At 40.5% G+C, this 15,699-nt stretch overlaps 1 protein-coding gene across 1 annotated transcript in view; it reads right to left on the bottom strand.

The window, feature by feature from the left end:
- Positions 1 to 15,699, bottom strand: part of CD109 (CD109 molecule) — a 106,977-nt gene that overhangs the window by 54,577 nt on the left and 36,701 nt on the right. Inside the window, exons 7-16 of the mRNA XM_060233094.1 lie at positions 14,573 to 14,657; positions 13,108 to 13,204; positions 11,910 to 12,075; positions 10,083 to 10,192; positions 9,277 to 9,453; positions 7,856 to 7,957; positions 7,689 to 7,751; positions 5,843 to 6,025; positions 4,393 to 4,545; positions 1,567 to 1,641 (exon numbers count right to left, since the gene is read on the bottom strand). Coding sequence (XP_060089077.1) covers positions 1,567 to 1,641; positions 4,393 to 4,545; positions 5,843 to 6,025; positions 7,689 to 7,751; positions 7,856 to 7,957; positions 9,277 to 9,453; positions 10,083 to 10,192; positions 11,910 to 12,075; positions 13,108 to 13,204; positions 14,573 to 14,657 — 1,211 coding nt within the window. The remainder of the gene's footprint in view (positions 1 to 1,566; positions 1,642 to 4,392; positions 4,546 to 5,842; positions 6,026 to 7,688; positions 7,752 to 7,855; positions 7,958 to 9,276; positions 9,454 to 10,082; positions 10,193 to 11,909; positions 12,076 to 13,107; positions 13,205 to 14,572; positions 14,658 to 15,699) is intronic.

Raw genomic sequence — 15,699 nt, 5'->3', positions numbered from 1 at the left:
AAATCTGGGGAATCTCCAGGTCCCACCTGGATGCTGGCAACCCTCGGCCTGGAAGCAACCTCTGGGGGACTTGGTATCACCTGACTTGCATGACTCACTCAGGCGTGGCTGTTTGCTACTCTTCAATAGCAGCCACCTGATGAAAGCCAGTGTGCTGCAGCAGTTAGAACTTCAGTTTAGGGTCTGCAAGACCCAGGTTCTGATCAGAGTCTTGCTGTGGAAGCTGACTGGACGATTTTGTACCAATCACATACTTTCAGTCTTATTTATTTAATGATAATGTACTATAAACATGGGTGAAATGTGTAACAGTGGAAAACAATCAAAGGGTTTAGAGGCGCTCTACTTAACATGAATGATATTTATGCCATGACTATAATGTACGTATATCATTGTAAGTATTTGTTGTTGAGTGTGTATTTGATTGTTGGTTTTGGTTGAAAAATTAATAAAAATTTAAAGTTAAAAAAAAAAAAAAGGAGGAGAGGAGACTAATGTAAGTAGAGAAACACCATAGGTAGGCGCCATGGGAGAGGCAATGGAAAGCTGAAGATAGAGGGGCAGATAAAGTTAGGGTGACTGTTGGGTGGGGAGCAGATAGGGTTGACAACTCCAGTCAGGAAAATTCCTGAAAATTCCTGGAGAAGGTGGGGTTTGGGAAGGGGAGGGATCTCAGGCAGGTATAATATTATAGACTCCAGCCTCCAAAGCAACTGTTTCCCCACAGGGCAACTAGCGTTGCCAACTAGGGCTAGAGATCACCCAGAATGACAACTGCTCTCCAGATGACAACGATCAGTTCCCTTGAAGAATAGGATTGCTTTGGCGGGTGGAGCCTATGGCATTATAGCCTGCTGATGTTGCTCCTTCCCCAAACCTCACGCTCCTAAGGCTCCACCCCCAAATCTCCAGGAATTTCCAAACCCAGAGCTGGCAACCCTAAGGATAAACTTATCTCTGTGGTTGGGAGAGCCATTGTGATTCCTGGAGAGTCACTACCACTACTGCTGCTTTGGGGAGGAGAAGCAGGTAGGGGGCTGGAAGAGTGATAGGAGGCAGATTATTATCACACAGGCATTTTGTGTTATCTAGCCAGGAGTTCTGAAGATTGAAAGAGAGAGCAATGGGGTAGGGGGGCAGAAAGAGAGAAGAAGTGAGAGGCATCAAGGAGAGGGAAAGTAAGAGAACAGGTGGCAGGAGGAAGAAACAATGAGAGACAGAAGTAGGGGGACAGGGGAGAACACAAAGGTGGGGGTAATGCAATAGTTCAAGTTTCTTGTGGGTCCCTGTTTTAATATATTTTATATGTTATAAACAAAGATGTTTTAGCTTAGATGGAAAAACCAATACAAAAAAATGGGGCATGAGGAAAAAAAACCTTTGGTAACCAATAACGACTGAGCAGTCTTCTGCCACATTGCATCAGAAAATATGTTAATGCTCATGAATTTGGTTTTGAATTAAGATATAATGAGATCTTAATATATTTTTATTTTCATTTGAACACCAAAACAATTTGAGGTGGGAGCGCAGGGTGAAAATAATGTATACCTTTTAGAACTGTACCTGAAAGACATTGTAGGAACTTTGGGCTTCACTATCATATTGCGCTGTATTATACAGACTTAGTTCATGATATATCTAAAAGAGGGAAAATTCACTGTAAATGTTTTGAAAATTTTAAAGTAGTAATAATAGCGTATTAATAATTTAATATATAAAACCACTGAGAAAGCATGAAATACAAAAAAATTCAAAATAGTGCGGTACAAGTAAAATTAATGTAATTATTTAGTAAATGTTATCAAATAAGCAAAAAATTAATAATAGATATCCTCCTTACAACACCCCCCCAGTATTTTCCTTTATATCGCTATGTGTTGCAATAATGCTTAAAACATTTCCAGTTTCTAACACATTTATTCTTTAATACTTCTATTTAACTCTTATGTAACTCATTATTTTATTTATAATACTTAAGTCCCATAATTTTATCTGCCACTTCTTCACTGAAGGATCCTAAATATCTTCCCAGTATTTAACATAAATAATTTTGCTATCCCTAACATAAAAATTTCCCTATTCTTAGCTATCATTCCTTTTTATTTAATTGAGTTTTACAAAAGAGGATTATAATTAAACAGGTAGTAATTTATTTAAAAAGTATACATTTAACTTTACATTTGCTTTAACACTTATCACAATGAAATAATTTTGATTAGACATATACATCTTGTTCTCTTTAAAAACTGCATCAAAGTATCCAGCTTTTATGTATCCAGTTTCTTATAAGCTTTATTGTAACAAACTTTAGTATGGAGCTATTGTCTATTAGTGTATTTCTGTAATTTTGCTATATGCATTCAATAGTTTATTAGTCTTCCTATATTTTCATATGCTATGCAGCATTTCGGATTGTTATTACAAGTCTTATTAATTCTTCCTGTGTTTCCTGTTATTTCTTTGTCCATTGGTTCTGGGCCAGGACCAGCCAAACCAGATGCTAACTCATGCAACATGGGGCTACATCAAATGAGAGAGAAGGGCTGGTCTGTGACAACATAGATGTGTTGGATGTTGATGGAAGGCCACTTTTTCAACTTTCTACCAGCTACTCCCCATGGTCCGGCTATAAGGAAACTAAGAAAGGAGATTTCAGAGGTGTGACAAGATCACTTCTGGCAATGCCTTGACTGCTATAATGTAGGAGACTCGCTCTGTGATGCCTTAGACTTTCTGGTCCATGCAGAGCTCATGAGTCATGGGGTCTTCTGGGCACCTCCACCAGGGCAACAACAGTTGCCGTTACATGGTTATGTTGTGGAGCAGAACACAGATTACAAACAGCTTGGAAATACCCAGAGACTACATGGTCTTATGGCACAATATGGTCCTGGTATCTTCATCTGTACAAATATCCACCTGATGACCATTCAGGTTCAATAATAAGCCTGGTTATAGGCTGCAAAAGACAATAGTCAGGTACCTCCAGATACCCACCCATGGCCAGTGCCCCCATTGACTCCCCGGTACTGTCACCCACCTAGCAGCAAGTCCCTGTCCTCTGGCCAGGCCACATACTGTGAAAATCTGGCATTTGTACATTCCCTAGAAACTAGGCAACAAAGTCTGGAAAAATGACCTTGTGGTCACCACCGTGCATTCTGGTCTCTGCCCTTGGAGACACTGTGCACACAGAAGTCTTCACCCTAAAATGACACCTTGGGCTCCACTAAGAAGCACGTGGAAGCACTCATGGCATGGGATATGTCAAATGAACAGGCAATGGTCAAGGGTCTGCCTGGTGCTGTGACTTTTCTACATAGACTTTAATCCTGGTTCAACCCTGTCCCCAAACTGACCCTCTACACTGCACTCAAGTTCACACCTGCTCCTACCTTGTTTTTCCCCGTTTCTACACTACACTCGAGTTCACTTTTTTTTTTTTAATCTGAGGGTGGGGTTTCTGTTTCTACACTACACTGAGTTTACCCCAGTTTTGCCCCACTATTGTTCCAGGAGATGGGGATCCTGTTTTGTCCAGTGTTTTCCTGCAACATAAATGAACGTAAGTCGAACTCAGAGAAAACCCTGGTGGAGGTCCATGTGTAGAAAGGGCTGAAGATACAGGTTGTCAACCTGCCTGTCCCCTCTTTACAGCTCCTTGGTGCTGGAATCTTCCACCGAGGTTGTCCTTGCCGTAACAATCATGGGCCACACTGTGCAGGGCCACCAAACCCTCTGTTTCCTATCTGTGTCACGACCTCTGCTTAGGTTTGCAGTGTCTGAGCTTTTAAGAAGGCTTGTCAGCAGGGGCCAGAAGTGTTCCGGCACTGCAGTGGCCAGCCACACACCCAACACTCTGCAGGCGCTTATTCATAATAGCTATTGAAAACTATTCAATTAACACTTTAAAAAACCAAGCCTTTCCCCTTGGGTTATTTACCAAAATTTCTTATTCAATTTAACCCATTCAATACATTTTATTCCAAAACCAAAGGCTGCTCTCAGAATCTGAAAAGGAGATATTCCTGTTATATTTAGATCAATTTTATTCTTAAATTTTTATTCTTAACAGCTTTTGCTTTTGACTTGTACTGGTCATTGGTCGAATAAATTGATTGATTTGGTCATTGGTCGAATAAATTGATTGATTCATAATTATTCTATCTGCCAGCTTCCAATATGTTATTCTTGCATATCTGTAAATACAAAGAAATCCTCACAGCACTCTCTCTTTCTTTCTCTTCCATCACAACAAAACTGCTTATTTAAAAAAGTCTCCTCAGAAACCATGTGGCTATGGTAAGTGGGAGGAAACCCCTTTTTAACAATATGCTATTTACGTAACTTCAAAAAATATTTCCCCAAAAAAGTTTCAACTAAACTTACAGCATCCTCTGAGATGTCACTTCTTTTTCCGATCAGCTTTGTACTTTTGTCCACAACTAAAAGGCCAATGGTTGTTTCAAGTTCAGTTACATTGATCTTGAGGGTAATGTTTTCAGAAGGTTTAGCTCTGTTTTTACTCCAGTACATGTTAATCTGCAGGTAAAAACACTATATTGGTTTGCATTCTGGAGCAGGTGATTAGAAACAGCTGATTATTTTCAATCAGGATGTTAGCCAGGAAACAAACAAGGAATACACATGTGTAGCCTTCACAAATGCACAACTTGATGTAGGTTATAGGACTGTTAGCAAGAAACTATAGTGTAATACATGTTTTGGAACCAGGAACAAATAAGTTAGCAATAATAAAGGCCAACGCTATGCTGGGAATTATTAGGAAGGGAATTAAAAACAAATCAGCCAGTATCATAATGCCCCTGTATAAATTGGTGGCGTGGCCTCATTTGGAGTACTGTGTACAGTTCTGGTCACCCACCACACCTCAAAAAAGATATTATAGCATTTGAAAAAGTCCAGAAAAGGGCAATTAGAATTATTAAAGGGTTGGAACACTTTCCCTATGAAGAAAGGTTAAAACACTTGGGGCTCTTCAGATTGGAGAAATGTGGACTGAGGGGTGACATGATAGTTTACAAGTTTATTCATGGCATAGAGAAGGCAGAGAAAGAAGTACTTTTCTCCCTTTCTCACAATACAAGAACTCATGGAGACTTGATGAATTTGTTGAGCTGTCGGGTTAGAACAGATAAAAGGAAGTACTTATTCACCCAAAGGGTTATTAATACACGGAATTCACTGCCACAGGATGTGATGGCAGCTGCAAGCATAGACAGCTTCAAGAGGGGATTGGATAAACATATGGAGCAAAGGTCCATCAGTGACTATTAGCCACAAGGCATAGACAGAACTCTCTGTCTGAAGTGATGGTCTGTATTCTTGGTGCTTGGGAGGGGGGCAACAGTGGGAGGGCTTCTAGAGTCCTGGCCCCATTGGTGGACCTCCTGATGGCCCCTGGTTATTTGGCCACTGTGTGTCACAGAGACCAATTTCACACTAGGGTTTGTTCCGGGTAGAGAGCCCTTTTGTCCCTGGGGCTTCTCTTTATTTTCACATAAGTTGCTGCAGAGCTGCGAGTTGGTGCGCCACTTTTCCGCAGCAAGCAGAAATCACTTCTCTGAGAATCTCGCTTGCTGCAGAATAGCAGTGTGCCAACTCACAGCTCCAGGGCAACTTGTGCAAAAACAGAGAGAAGCCCCGGGAGCAAAAGGGCTCTCCACCAGGAACAAGCATAGTGCGAAATCGGTCAGAGTGTTGCACTGGGTGGGCCATTGGCCTGATCCAACATGGCTTCTCTAATGTTCTTAACTAGATTTCAGCTTGTGAAGCAGTTGGTAAAGCTTGCATGCAAAGCGAAGCACTGCACACTTACCTGGTTTTTAAAAACAGGATGCACAGGAACTTTCAGAGCGTCATTTATTACTTCTCCACTGTCACTCACATAGTAAGCAATGATGCAAGCCTCTGGGGCCCAAGAATTTTCTGGTGTTAAAGTGAAGGTTGAGGACTGCAGCTCAACTTTGCCTGCAACTACAATTTGTTCCTTAGAAATGACCTGAGTGAAAAAGTATCAAGTTGGTTAAGCTACCCAGAATCTGAGTGGCAGTTAAAATTATACACTATACGTCTTTAAACAAAAAAGCTTCTCCCTCCCCCCTTAAAAAAGTAGAGTGTTCAAAACTCTGCTTGGCCTTTTGTATAGAAAGAAACTTGGTTTTGTAGGCAGTGTAAAAATTAATAGTGCTAGTAAAATACAGATATCAAGTGGCTAATGTTCTGAGAACTGAGGAAAAAGGGAATAGCAAAAAAGAATGAGATAAAAAAGAAAATAATAAATTCTAATAAGACTAATAATAGATCATAATTAGGAACTAAAGCTTTCATAATTTTCAATCAGTAGAGTTAAGAATTTCATTTTAAAAATTATTTTGGTTCTGCAGTACTGCAGCTTACCACTCTGCGCCACGTAGAAATGCATGTAGAAATGGCCATAATCTCAATATTGTTTTAAGCATTCCAAAAGAAAGAATATGAAATTTCTGCCTAACTCAGATGATAGTAACCATTTCCCCAGATGTATTCTATGAATTCTGGAAACTGTTCTGCTGAAAAAGTCATGGGAACTATCCATGGACAACCCAGACGCAACATTTCACTTCAACAGCACATATAGAAAACATATATGTCTCCTGAACCACATAAAAGAATGTCCAAAGCAAAGATTTCAAACTGCACCCATTTCAGTAGACTCTTCTAATTGCGCTTAATTCTCTGACCTACTGATGGTGATGCTTTGGTATGGTGACTGGTTATGTGAATCCTCTAATACTGGGGTGTCACTCATTCATTATGAGGGACGGATCTTACATATATGAGACCTTTTTGGGCTGAGCCAGGCCATGCGTGTACCTATTTAAGATTAGGTAGCAGAGATATAAACTTTTAAAAGAACACAGACAAACATGACTAAAGATTTTTTTAAAAAAACTTAAAACATTAGCACTTGTTGGTCTTAAAGGTGCTTTCTGTTTCTTTTTCCCATGGGATCCAGGGAACTGGGCAAAGGAAGCTCTGCTCTTTCCCTGCCTCCCCAGGGGACCAGGAGGGGGATGAGCCTCAACCAATGGAGAAAACTGAGGTTTTGCTCTATGGTTCCTGTGCGATTGAGCAAGCCTTGCAAAGCAAGCTGATACACAGAAGGAAGCAAGAGAGAAGGAGAAGGAAGAAGATGATAGCCAGTTGCTTGGGGGCCTGAAAAGAGCCACATGTTTGACACCCCTGCTCTAATATGTTACAGACAAATAGTGAGATTGTCACCTTCCCACCATACATTCAATCCATAAATCCAGCAATTTTTTCCAGGCGTAACTTCTAATGGTGATCTCACATTGGTTTGAGAGATGAAATGATGGAGGGGGGAAGAACCAACATATTAAAGGGAAAAAAGCTTTTGCCTATCACTGGATATATAAAGTGTGCTTGCTTGTATCTCTTTTTAAACCCATCTGCTCTTTAACTCCTGAATGGGGGGTAAAACATTGATGAAAAAATTAAATATACAGTATTTTCTCTAAAAATGACTAAATACATATTTTCCCCTCTAGAATTATATATCATTCTTAGCATCAAGTTTTTCTAGCATTCTGCCATGCTGTTTTTCTCATATTGGCACTGAAAATCGTTAAAAACAAATGCAAAATAAATCAGACATTATTTACCATATAGCTGATCTCTGTCATGGGTCTGTTGCTTCTAACACTCAGCTCCAAAGGTGTCCCAACCTAGAAAAATAATGTAACTTGAATAAACATGTCAATGATGGTGCAAGATGTTTATAATTGGTGAATTTAAGAAACCGGTGAATAACTTGACGAAAGTAAGTTACCTTTACTTCTTGAGTCATTTTTTTAATTAGGAGGTAAGTTGAACTGGGAGAGTAGAATACATCATTTATGACCACAGAAGCATAACCATCAAGAAATTGGGCCTGTAAAAAAAGCATCCAGGATGTTTGTGAGTAGTGATACAAATTCATTAAGCTATGTATATATCTAAAGGATTTAAAGGACTTCACTGGGAAGCAGCTCAGTATGTTCCCTTAAAAGACACATGATAGCTGCTTACAGACTGGCACTTTGGGTCTACTCAGAGACTCCTCTGAAGTCAACCCAAAAAATCTGTGCAGACAGCAACATCTGCCAGCCTCCCCCTCCCGTCCTCACCCCGTCTTCCAGGATCCTTTGACCGGCTCAAAAAGCTACCACTTTGGAAGTGATAGCAAATATTTGAGCTGGCCATCAATCACACACACACACCGCCATCTGGACGGGAAAGGCGTAAGCAAGGCGACTTGGCGGTCTGGAGCTGTCAAGCCGCCCCAAGTCGTTCCAGGTTTTTTTTTAAAAAAGGAAACCAATCAGAGTGCTAGTGCACACATGCCCCACAAGGGGGAAAATAGGGAATCTGGCTTCTAGGGCGCCTTCCCGTGTGGAGGCACCCAGCCGCCTCAGAGACAGGATGGGGCCGCATCACCGGGGACTGTCTGGAGGCTCCAGGATGGCTCTTTTTGAGCCGTCCTAATTCAGGACGCCTCCCAGCCACCCCAGAATGCCTGTCTGTTCTCAGCCGATAAGAAGCATGCTGCCTTGTGGTGTCAGATCATCAATTCTTCCAAATTAAAATAATTTTATCAAATAGACAGAAACTCTCTGCGGCGTCAGGGAAAAGTCTTTCCTAGCACAGGTATACCATTTACTTTTGGGTGGAGAAGCCAAGGATTGAATTTGGGACTTTTTTTGGATACCAGCAAGCTCTCTATGACTGAGCTATGATTGTCACCTGAAGAACACACCCAATACAAGGAATTCAGAGTGATAAAGGGCACAATTCAAACAGTATTTTTGAGCTGTTCCTCTTCCTTTTCAACACTGCTGTTACAGAAACTCCTAAATTAGATTATTCCTATACAGGCTAATAATTTGTATGAGCTTTTGTGAATCACTACTCACTTCAGATACCAAGATGTGAAGCTCTGAAGAAATGAGCAGTGACTCACAAAAGCTCATATCCTACTACAGATTTTGTTAGTCTTTAAGGTGCTACTGGACTCTTATTCTTTGCTACTGCTACGGACAGACTAACATGGCTACCCATCTTTATCTATTCCTATATAGTTTAGCTATCTCACAACATACATAGTTATACGAGTTTACAGAGTTATACCAGTCCAAGCACAATGAGCTCTACATAGGACTGAAAGATTCTTTGAGTCTACCAACTGGAGAAAAGGTAACAGAATATACACACCTTAACTTTCAATGTTGTAGTAACTAGAACTGGAAATTCAATATGAATAATCCCATTTTCTGGGACAGAATAGTTAAAGTTCTGTTCTGTCTGAAATTCATGGCTGACAGAAATCGATACATTATTCTTTAGGTCATCAGTATTCAACTGATTGTTGTCAGCTCTTTTTATTTTCAGCTGAAAACACAAACAAGCACATTCAAAAATTAGCCCCAAAACTGCATTAAAATATTGAAACATTAGCATGCTTTTTGAGAATACAACACAAATAACAAGATTCATACTATACTTGTGTTTCTGAAATGCCAATAGAATATGCAGCATTTGCAGTTTATAACAGTGTATGTCCAACGGTCTGAAAAACTCTTCTGTTGCCTCATGACAGGTAAAGTGCTATGAGCAATTCTAACAGGAGCATGATGTTTTGTTTCAAGTGGACATGTTCAGAATTTATTCATTTCAATCACCTACATCCACACCTGAAAGTTACAGTGCCATCCCAAAACACACTGACACTCCTATAAATCCACTGAACTCAAACAATGAAAAGGTAAATGTAATCCCCTGTGCAAGTACCAGTCGTTTCTGACTCTGGGGTGACATCACATCGCGATGTTTTCATGGCAGACTTTTTACGGGGTGCCTAGTTTGCCTAGTGGTTGAGGCAGCCCTGGATTGAAAATCCTACTTCAATCTATTTTAAAAACATACATATGTCTCTATGCTGTGTACTCCATTCACCTTGCACTTTTTACCCTACAATGATACTGATGAGACAAATAGTAACTATGCAGAAAAAAACTCACCATAGCTGTGAAAGTCAGAGAAGGCTTCAGAACTTTTGGATACTCAGAAAATTCTAATATGTAGTTATAGAACCTTGGAAATACAGTAGTACTTGCATTTTGGGAGATCCCTGTTTATTAAAATATTTAGACATGTTTCAAAAACAAGTGTATAATCATTTGTTCCCCAAATCAAATGAAAAGTTCACATTACAGCTATCAACAGGTTATGCTGCTGTTGCCAATAATCTCAATAACAGCCCTAAGCATTTAGTCACCTTTCGTTATTTATAGCAATGGTTTTCCAGATCACTGACCATAAGCCCAACTGAGCCTGTCATGTGACATCAAAAAGGTCATGTGACATCAAAGTCATGAGGCAGGAAGAAGGGAAGTGTGGGGTATGAAGATCAAGAGTCTTCAGTATCAAGGTCAGGTCTCTAGGTGGCAGACCAAGAGAGCTGAAGACAGGAAACACAAACTGAGCACCAGGGTCAACCACAGGTTAGTCTTCTGACCTTCCATCACGGTTCAGCTGCTCATCTCAACATGTTCGCAAAGCGAAGAAGGAAACATATGGCACCCTTTGTCTCCATACACATGCCCTAGTAGAAGGACTTCCAATGGGCAGCAAACAAATAATGGCAGTTTTGTAGGAGCTTGCAACCCAGGTGGTGGGGCTCTGCAACCCACCTGAGGGGTCCTGGCTCATGGGCTAAAGATCACTGCTTCAAGTTAAAGAAATATCATACTGAGAAATTCCAAGAATTCCACCAAGTTCTTTAGTGCCATGAACACTTCATTATTAGTAATTCGTTTTAATAGTGTTAAGAATAATTCCTATAAACTAAAATAATAATAATAATTTGAATATTCACATTATCTGAGATCAATGGAAATTCATTTGTAGTCAACAATACAGTTACTGAACCAGTAGCACATTTGAAGGATTCTTCTACAAAATCTTACAGTACCCACTGAATAAAACTTTTTTTTAAAATTCTGTCATTGTTATTCTAACAGAGAAGTCAATAGATCCAGGGAGGTAGCCATGTTAGTCTTAAGCAGCAGAATAAAGTTTGAGTCAACTGGCACCTTTAAGACCAACAAAGTTTTCTCCAGGCATAAGTTTTCATATGCATACACACAAAAGATTAGACAGTGGACTCAAACTTTGTAGAGAAGTCATTAGCTGGGTGTAGTTTTGCTGATATTTGGTGAGACTGGACATCAATGAAATCCTTTTGTAACACAGTAATAGTAATGATTACAAATATTACTGGCATTTACTTGAGCTGGATTAGTTGAGATATGTGCTACTGCTCTCTTGTGCTACAAATTCAGTGGACAATTTTCTAATAGGACCGAGAATTAATTAATTAATTAATTAATTAGCCTAAGAACGGGAGAGGGGAGCACAAACTGCTGCTTAAGGCCAAACTATACAACACAACATGTGACCTGACTTGCAGTAGCATTCCCACACACTCCAGCGCCCAAATCAGCTTGGAAGCAAAAGAGGAGGAAGGAGTTTCAACCTTCCCTCCCGCACCATTATGCCAAGCCAAAATGGCTGCAATTTGCCCAAATATGGGACTCCACATATACTGACTATAGCCCAACAGCAGCCCCACAGCAGGCAAACCAAGGCTGTTTCAGCTCAAGAAAACAGCACAGGATGGAAGGCTGAAACTGTTCCTTGCGATACACCACATTCAAACATTTTGAGGTGAGTGACTTTTAAAAAGAATTGAATCAAAAGGCCAGGAAGACTATAATCCTCAATGATCTGAAGATGAATGATGTTGAAGAAGACTGCAGTTTATTGTTATGAGATTAAACAGTCACTATTGCTCCTTAAAGGAAAACCCATATTAAAGAACATGCCTGTAAGTGATTCTGTAACCACAGCGATGATTTCTACAGGTGGCACATGTGAGTTCCATTTACTTTGTGAGGAAGTTATAACCTGCATCTCTTGACTATTAAGTGTGAAGTTCACAGATCCATTAATCTGAAATCAGAGAATAGTCAGTGATTAGTTCCATTATCTTTTGCACAGAAAACCTCAAACAAAAAAGGGACAGGTCATACTTTTTGTTGCAGTCAATATTAATAGTGCATACTGTCAGGATACAAGCCCACAGTGGGTTTATGACAAAAGGGAGCCAGGGCCAACTTAAAAGGCTACCAAAATTTATTCTAGCAAATTTCTGTGACACAAAGTTCACTTCATTGAAAGCTTATGCCCAGGGAGGGCGTGTGTGTGTAGCGTGTTCTCTCGCCTCCAAGGCGTTCTGAATGCCTTGGAGGTGACCAAACACACAGCCAACCCCAACCCTCCCGGGTCTGTGCAGACCTGGGAGGGCTGGGCGGGGGGAGTGGGGTGGTGCCTTGCCCCTTGCCTGGGGCACTGGAAGCCCCAGCGCCACCCCAATGTACTCTATCTGCCAGAGACTTTGACAGCCCAATGGCTTTTATAGTCCCAAGCAAGTAGGGTTTAATCAAGCCACTGCTACGTTTTTTTTATATAGTGTGTGAGCTGCATTCAGTGGGTAATAAGTTGGGCAGGCCAGGAGGCAGCAGATGTGGACAAAAAACTAATGATGGACTAATATGGTTCATGAGAGGAATTTTAAAGATTACTTTAAAATGGATTTCTTCCCCAAAATGATGGATATTTTGGGACATGTATGAATAAGAAAAGAGAAGAAGCCCTATAATGACTCACAGGATTGCCTACCTCCAGTTGGTAACTGGAGATCACCTGAGATTACAACTGATATCCATGCAACAGAGATCAGTTCTCCTGGAGAAAATGGCTGTGTTGGAAGGTGGATATGGCATTATACCCCACTGAGGTCCTTCCCATCTCCAAATGCTGCCTTCCTCAGGCTCCATTCCCAAAATCTCCAGGTATTTTCCAAACAAGAGCTGGCAACTCTAGTAATGAGGAGGCAGATTTATATTGTCAGCAAGAAAACCTCAGGGTGACCAAAAAAAGTGATCTTCTACTACGTAAGTACAGGCACTGACAAGAACTCACCGGCAATATTTTAGTAATATTTTTGTTCCGGCCCCAATAAGATGAAGAAAAACAAGTGACAGTTACTTTCCCTTTTACCGGTTTTCCATAAGTATACCTGAAAGTCAAATAAATTCATTATTTTGGGATAAAACAACAAAAAACTGGGTTGATCCAATTGTAACAGAATCTGGTATATGTTCAGCTAACATGATGATTTTAGGTCTACTTAACTGAATAATAGGTTTTATTAGAAACTTCTGTTTTAATATTTTATCTACCTTTTAGATTTGAATATTTTGACTGTAAATTTTGAACTTTGTGATTTTGTGACTAATGTTGTCTATCTATGTTTGATAATTGATTCATTTTGGTTGAGCTTAAGCCCTTTGGTCATAGAAGCTAATAAAGGAAAAGAAATTCTTTTGGGATATTTCATTTGTAAAGACAGGTTAAACTAATACCATAAACCAACATCCATTTTCCTTAAACATAATTACCGTACATGTTAACTGTGGAAAATAATGTTAGGAACATCCTATTTCTGGCTCTGTGAGTACCAGAAACCACACTGAATCAGTGCAGCAGCTGTCCACTTCTCTAAAAATTAAACAATATCTTCTTTATTACAAAGAACTAGCATAAAGTCCATATAATGCAAATGGAGGATGCAAGCAATTATTGGGTTACTGAACTGTTACTGGGCAACGTGCCTATATTTTTAAAGACTCTGAGTAAAGATCTGCTTGTACACATCCTAACCCATTCACCACTGCATCTCTTTACCCTACTGTTCAATTGTTACTTGGCAGTCAGGGTCAAGAAGCCTTTTAGGCAGGCTAGGAATCTGCCTCTATCTTGCAGTCCCTTCAAATGGAGATGGACTTGGGTTCGTATAGTGACCTGGAGCAATATCAACTTGTTTAAAGTTTGCAGAGTCAAGCTAAATGTGATGGAGAATTTGTGGCCACCATAAGTTCTTCATCACCATCTTAAAGTCATTTAAAATGTTGCACGATCACTTGTGTTTTGGCACTTGAAAAGGCACGGGTGGAGAGCTCTGCACTTGGGGCACAGTCAGGATTCGGCATTTGCAGCATTTTAAAATGGCGATGGAGAATTCATAGCAGCTGTGAGACCTCCATCATGTTTGGTTTGGTTTATAGTCTTTCTGATATAAGGAAAAGCTACACGGAAGGCTGAGATTTACAGATTTAGAAGTTGTTGTAGCTTCAGGAAACCTGGGGGAAATTTGGCAAATGTCATTCAGAAAGGATTCTGGTAGTTCCTGGTTAACACTCCACATTGAAACACTGTATTTGTGAGAAATCTCAGAACTTCCCTTCCCAGAAAAAATAATCTTATTTCTTGCTGTGTTGAAACTGTTCCCACCCACCCCCCTCCATATAAAGGGCGGAAAAGATTATTAACCAGGTTTATCAAGGCAATTCTTACTCATAAAAAGCAACATGCTGTTTTTACTTACTTTGCTGTGACAGCACCACTGAAGCTCTCATTTTTTGAAGAGTAAAACAGAGGTGTTGCTAAAATGATTTCAAATTTTGGTAACACTAAAAAAATCAGAAATTATACTTGTTTTATAAAAGAAATGGGATTATAACGACTCTGACATTACAGGTTGCCTTCACTGTTTTTGCTTTCATACTGTGTCACTAGGGTTCCCAATCCCCCCGCTTTAGCGGGAGACTTCTGGGTTCCCAGCTTAATCTCCCGGTCTTCAAAAATTGAGAAGCGGGGGGGGGGTGGAGGGGGGGAGAACATACCTATAGAGCTCCTGTTGTAGAGCTCCTGAGCAGTTTGTAAAATCCCTGTCCCTTTAAGGCTGGGCAGGAAGGAGGAAACAGGAAGGGCTTCGGAGAACGGCCCCTCCCTTCTTTGCTTTCGTTTTCTCAGCAGGCACAGTTCTCCGGAAGAAGACCAAGTAAGTATTTGTGTGTGTGTGAGAGAGAGGGAGGGGGATTCCCTGGTATGGGGGCCCTCCCCCCCTTTAGAAAGTGTGGGGGGGGGAGGGAAATGTCTACTGGGCACTCTATTATTCCCTATGGAGAATGATTCCCATAGGGAATAATAGGGAATTGATCCGTAGGTATTGGGGGCCCTGGGGGGGCTATTTTTTGAGGTAGAGGCACCAGATTTTTAGTATAGCATCTAGTGCCTCTCCCCAAAATACCCCCCAAGTTTCAAAATGATTGGACCAGAGGGTCCAATTCTATGAGCCCCAAAAGATGGTGCCCCTATCCTTAATTATTTCCTATGGAAGAAAGGCATTTGAAAAGGTGTGCTGCCCCTTTAAATGTGATGGCCAGAACTCCCTTGGAGTTCAATTATGCTTGTCACACCCTTGTTCCTGGCTCCACCCCCAGTGTCTCCTGGCTCCACCCCCAAAGTCTCCTGGCTCCGCCCCCAAAGTCCCCAGATTTTTCTTTAATTGGACTTGGCAACCCTATGTGTCACACATGGTTCAGAAGGGCCTTTTTGATAAAGAGAGTAGGCTCAAAGCTGATGTCTGTAAAATTTTAGGTAGCATTCATTGATTAATTCATTTTATCTACCACACTGTTACACCGTTTCTCCAATTTTGTAATCCAGTTT

This window comes from Heteronotia binoei, chromosome 1 (genome assembly GCF_032191835.1).
Source record: "Heteronotia binoei isolate CCM8104 ecotype False Entrance Well chromosome 1, APGP_CSIRO_Hbin_v1, whole genome shotgun sequence".
Classification (NCBI taxonomy): Eukaryota; Metazoa; Chordata; class Lepidosauria; order Squamata; family Gekkonidae; genus Heteronotia; species Heteronotia binoei.
The sequence above is the reverse complement of the archived record's forward strand: the minus strand, read 5'-3'. Positions and strand labels throughout refer to the sequence as shown.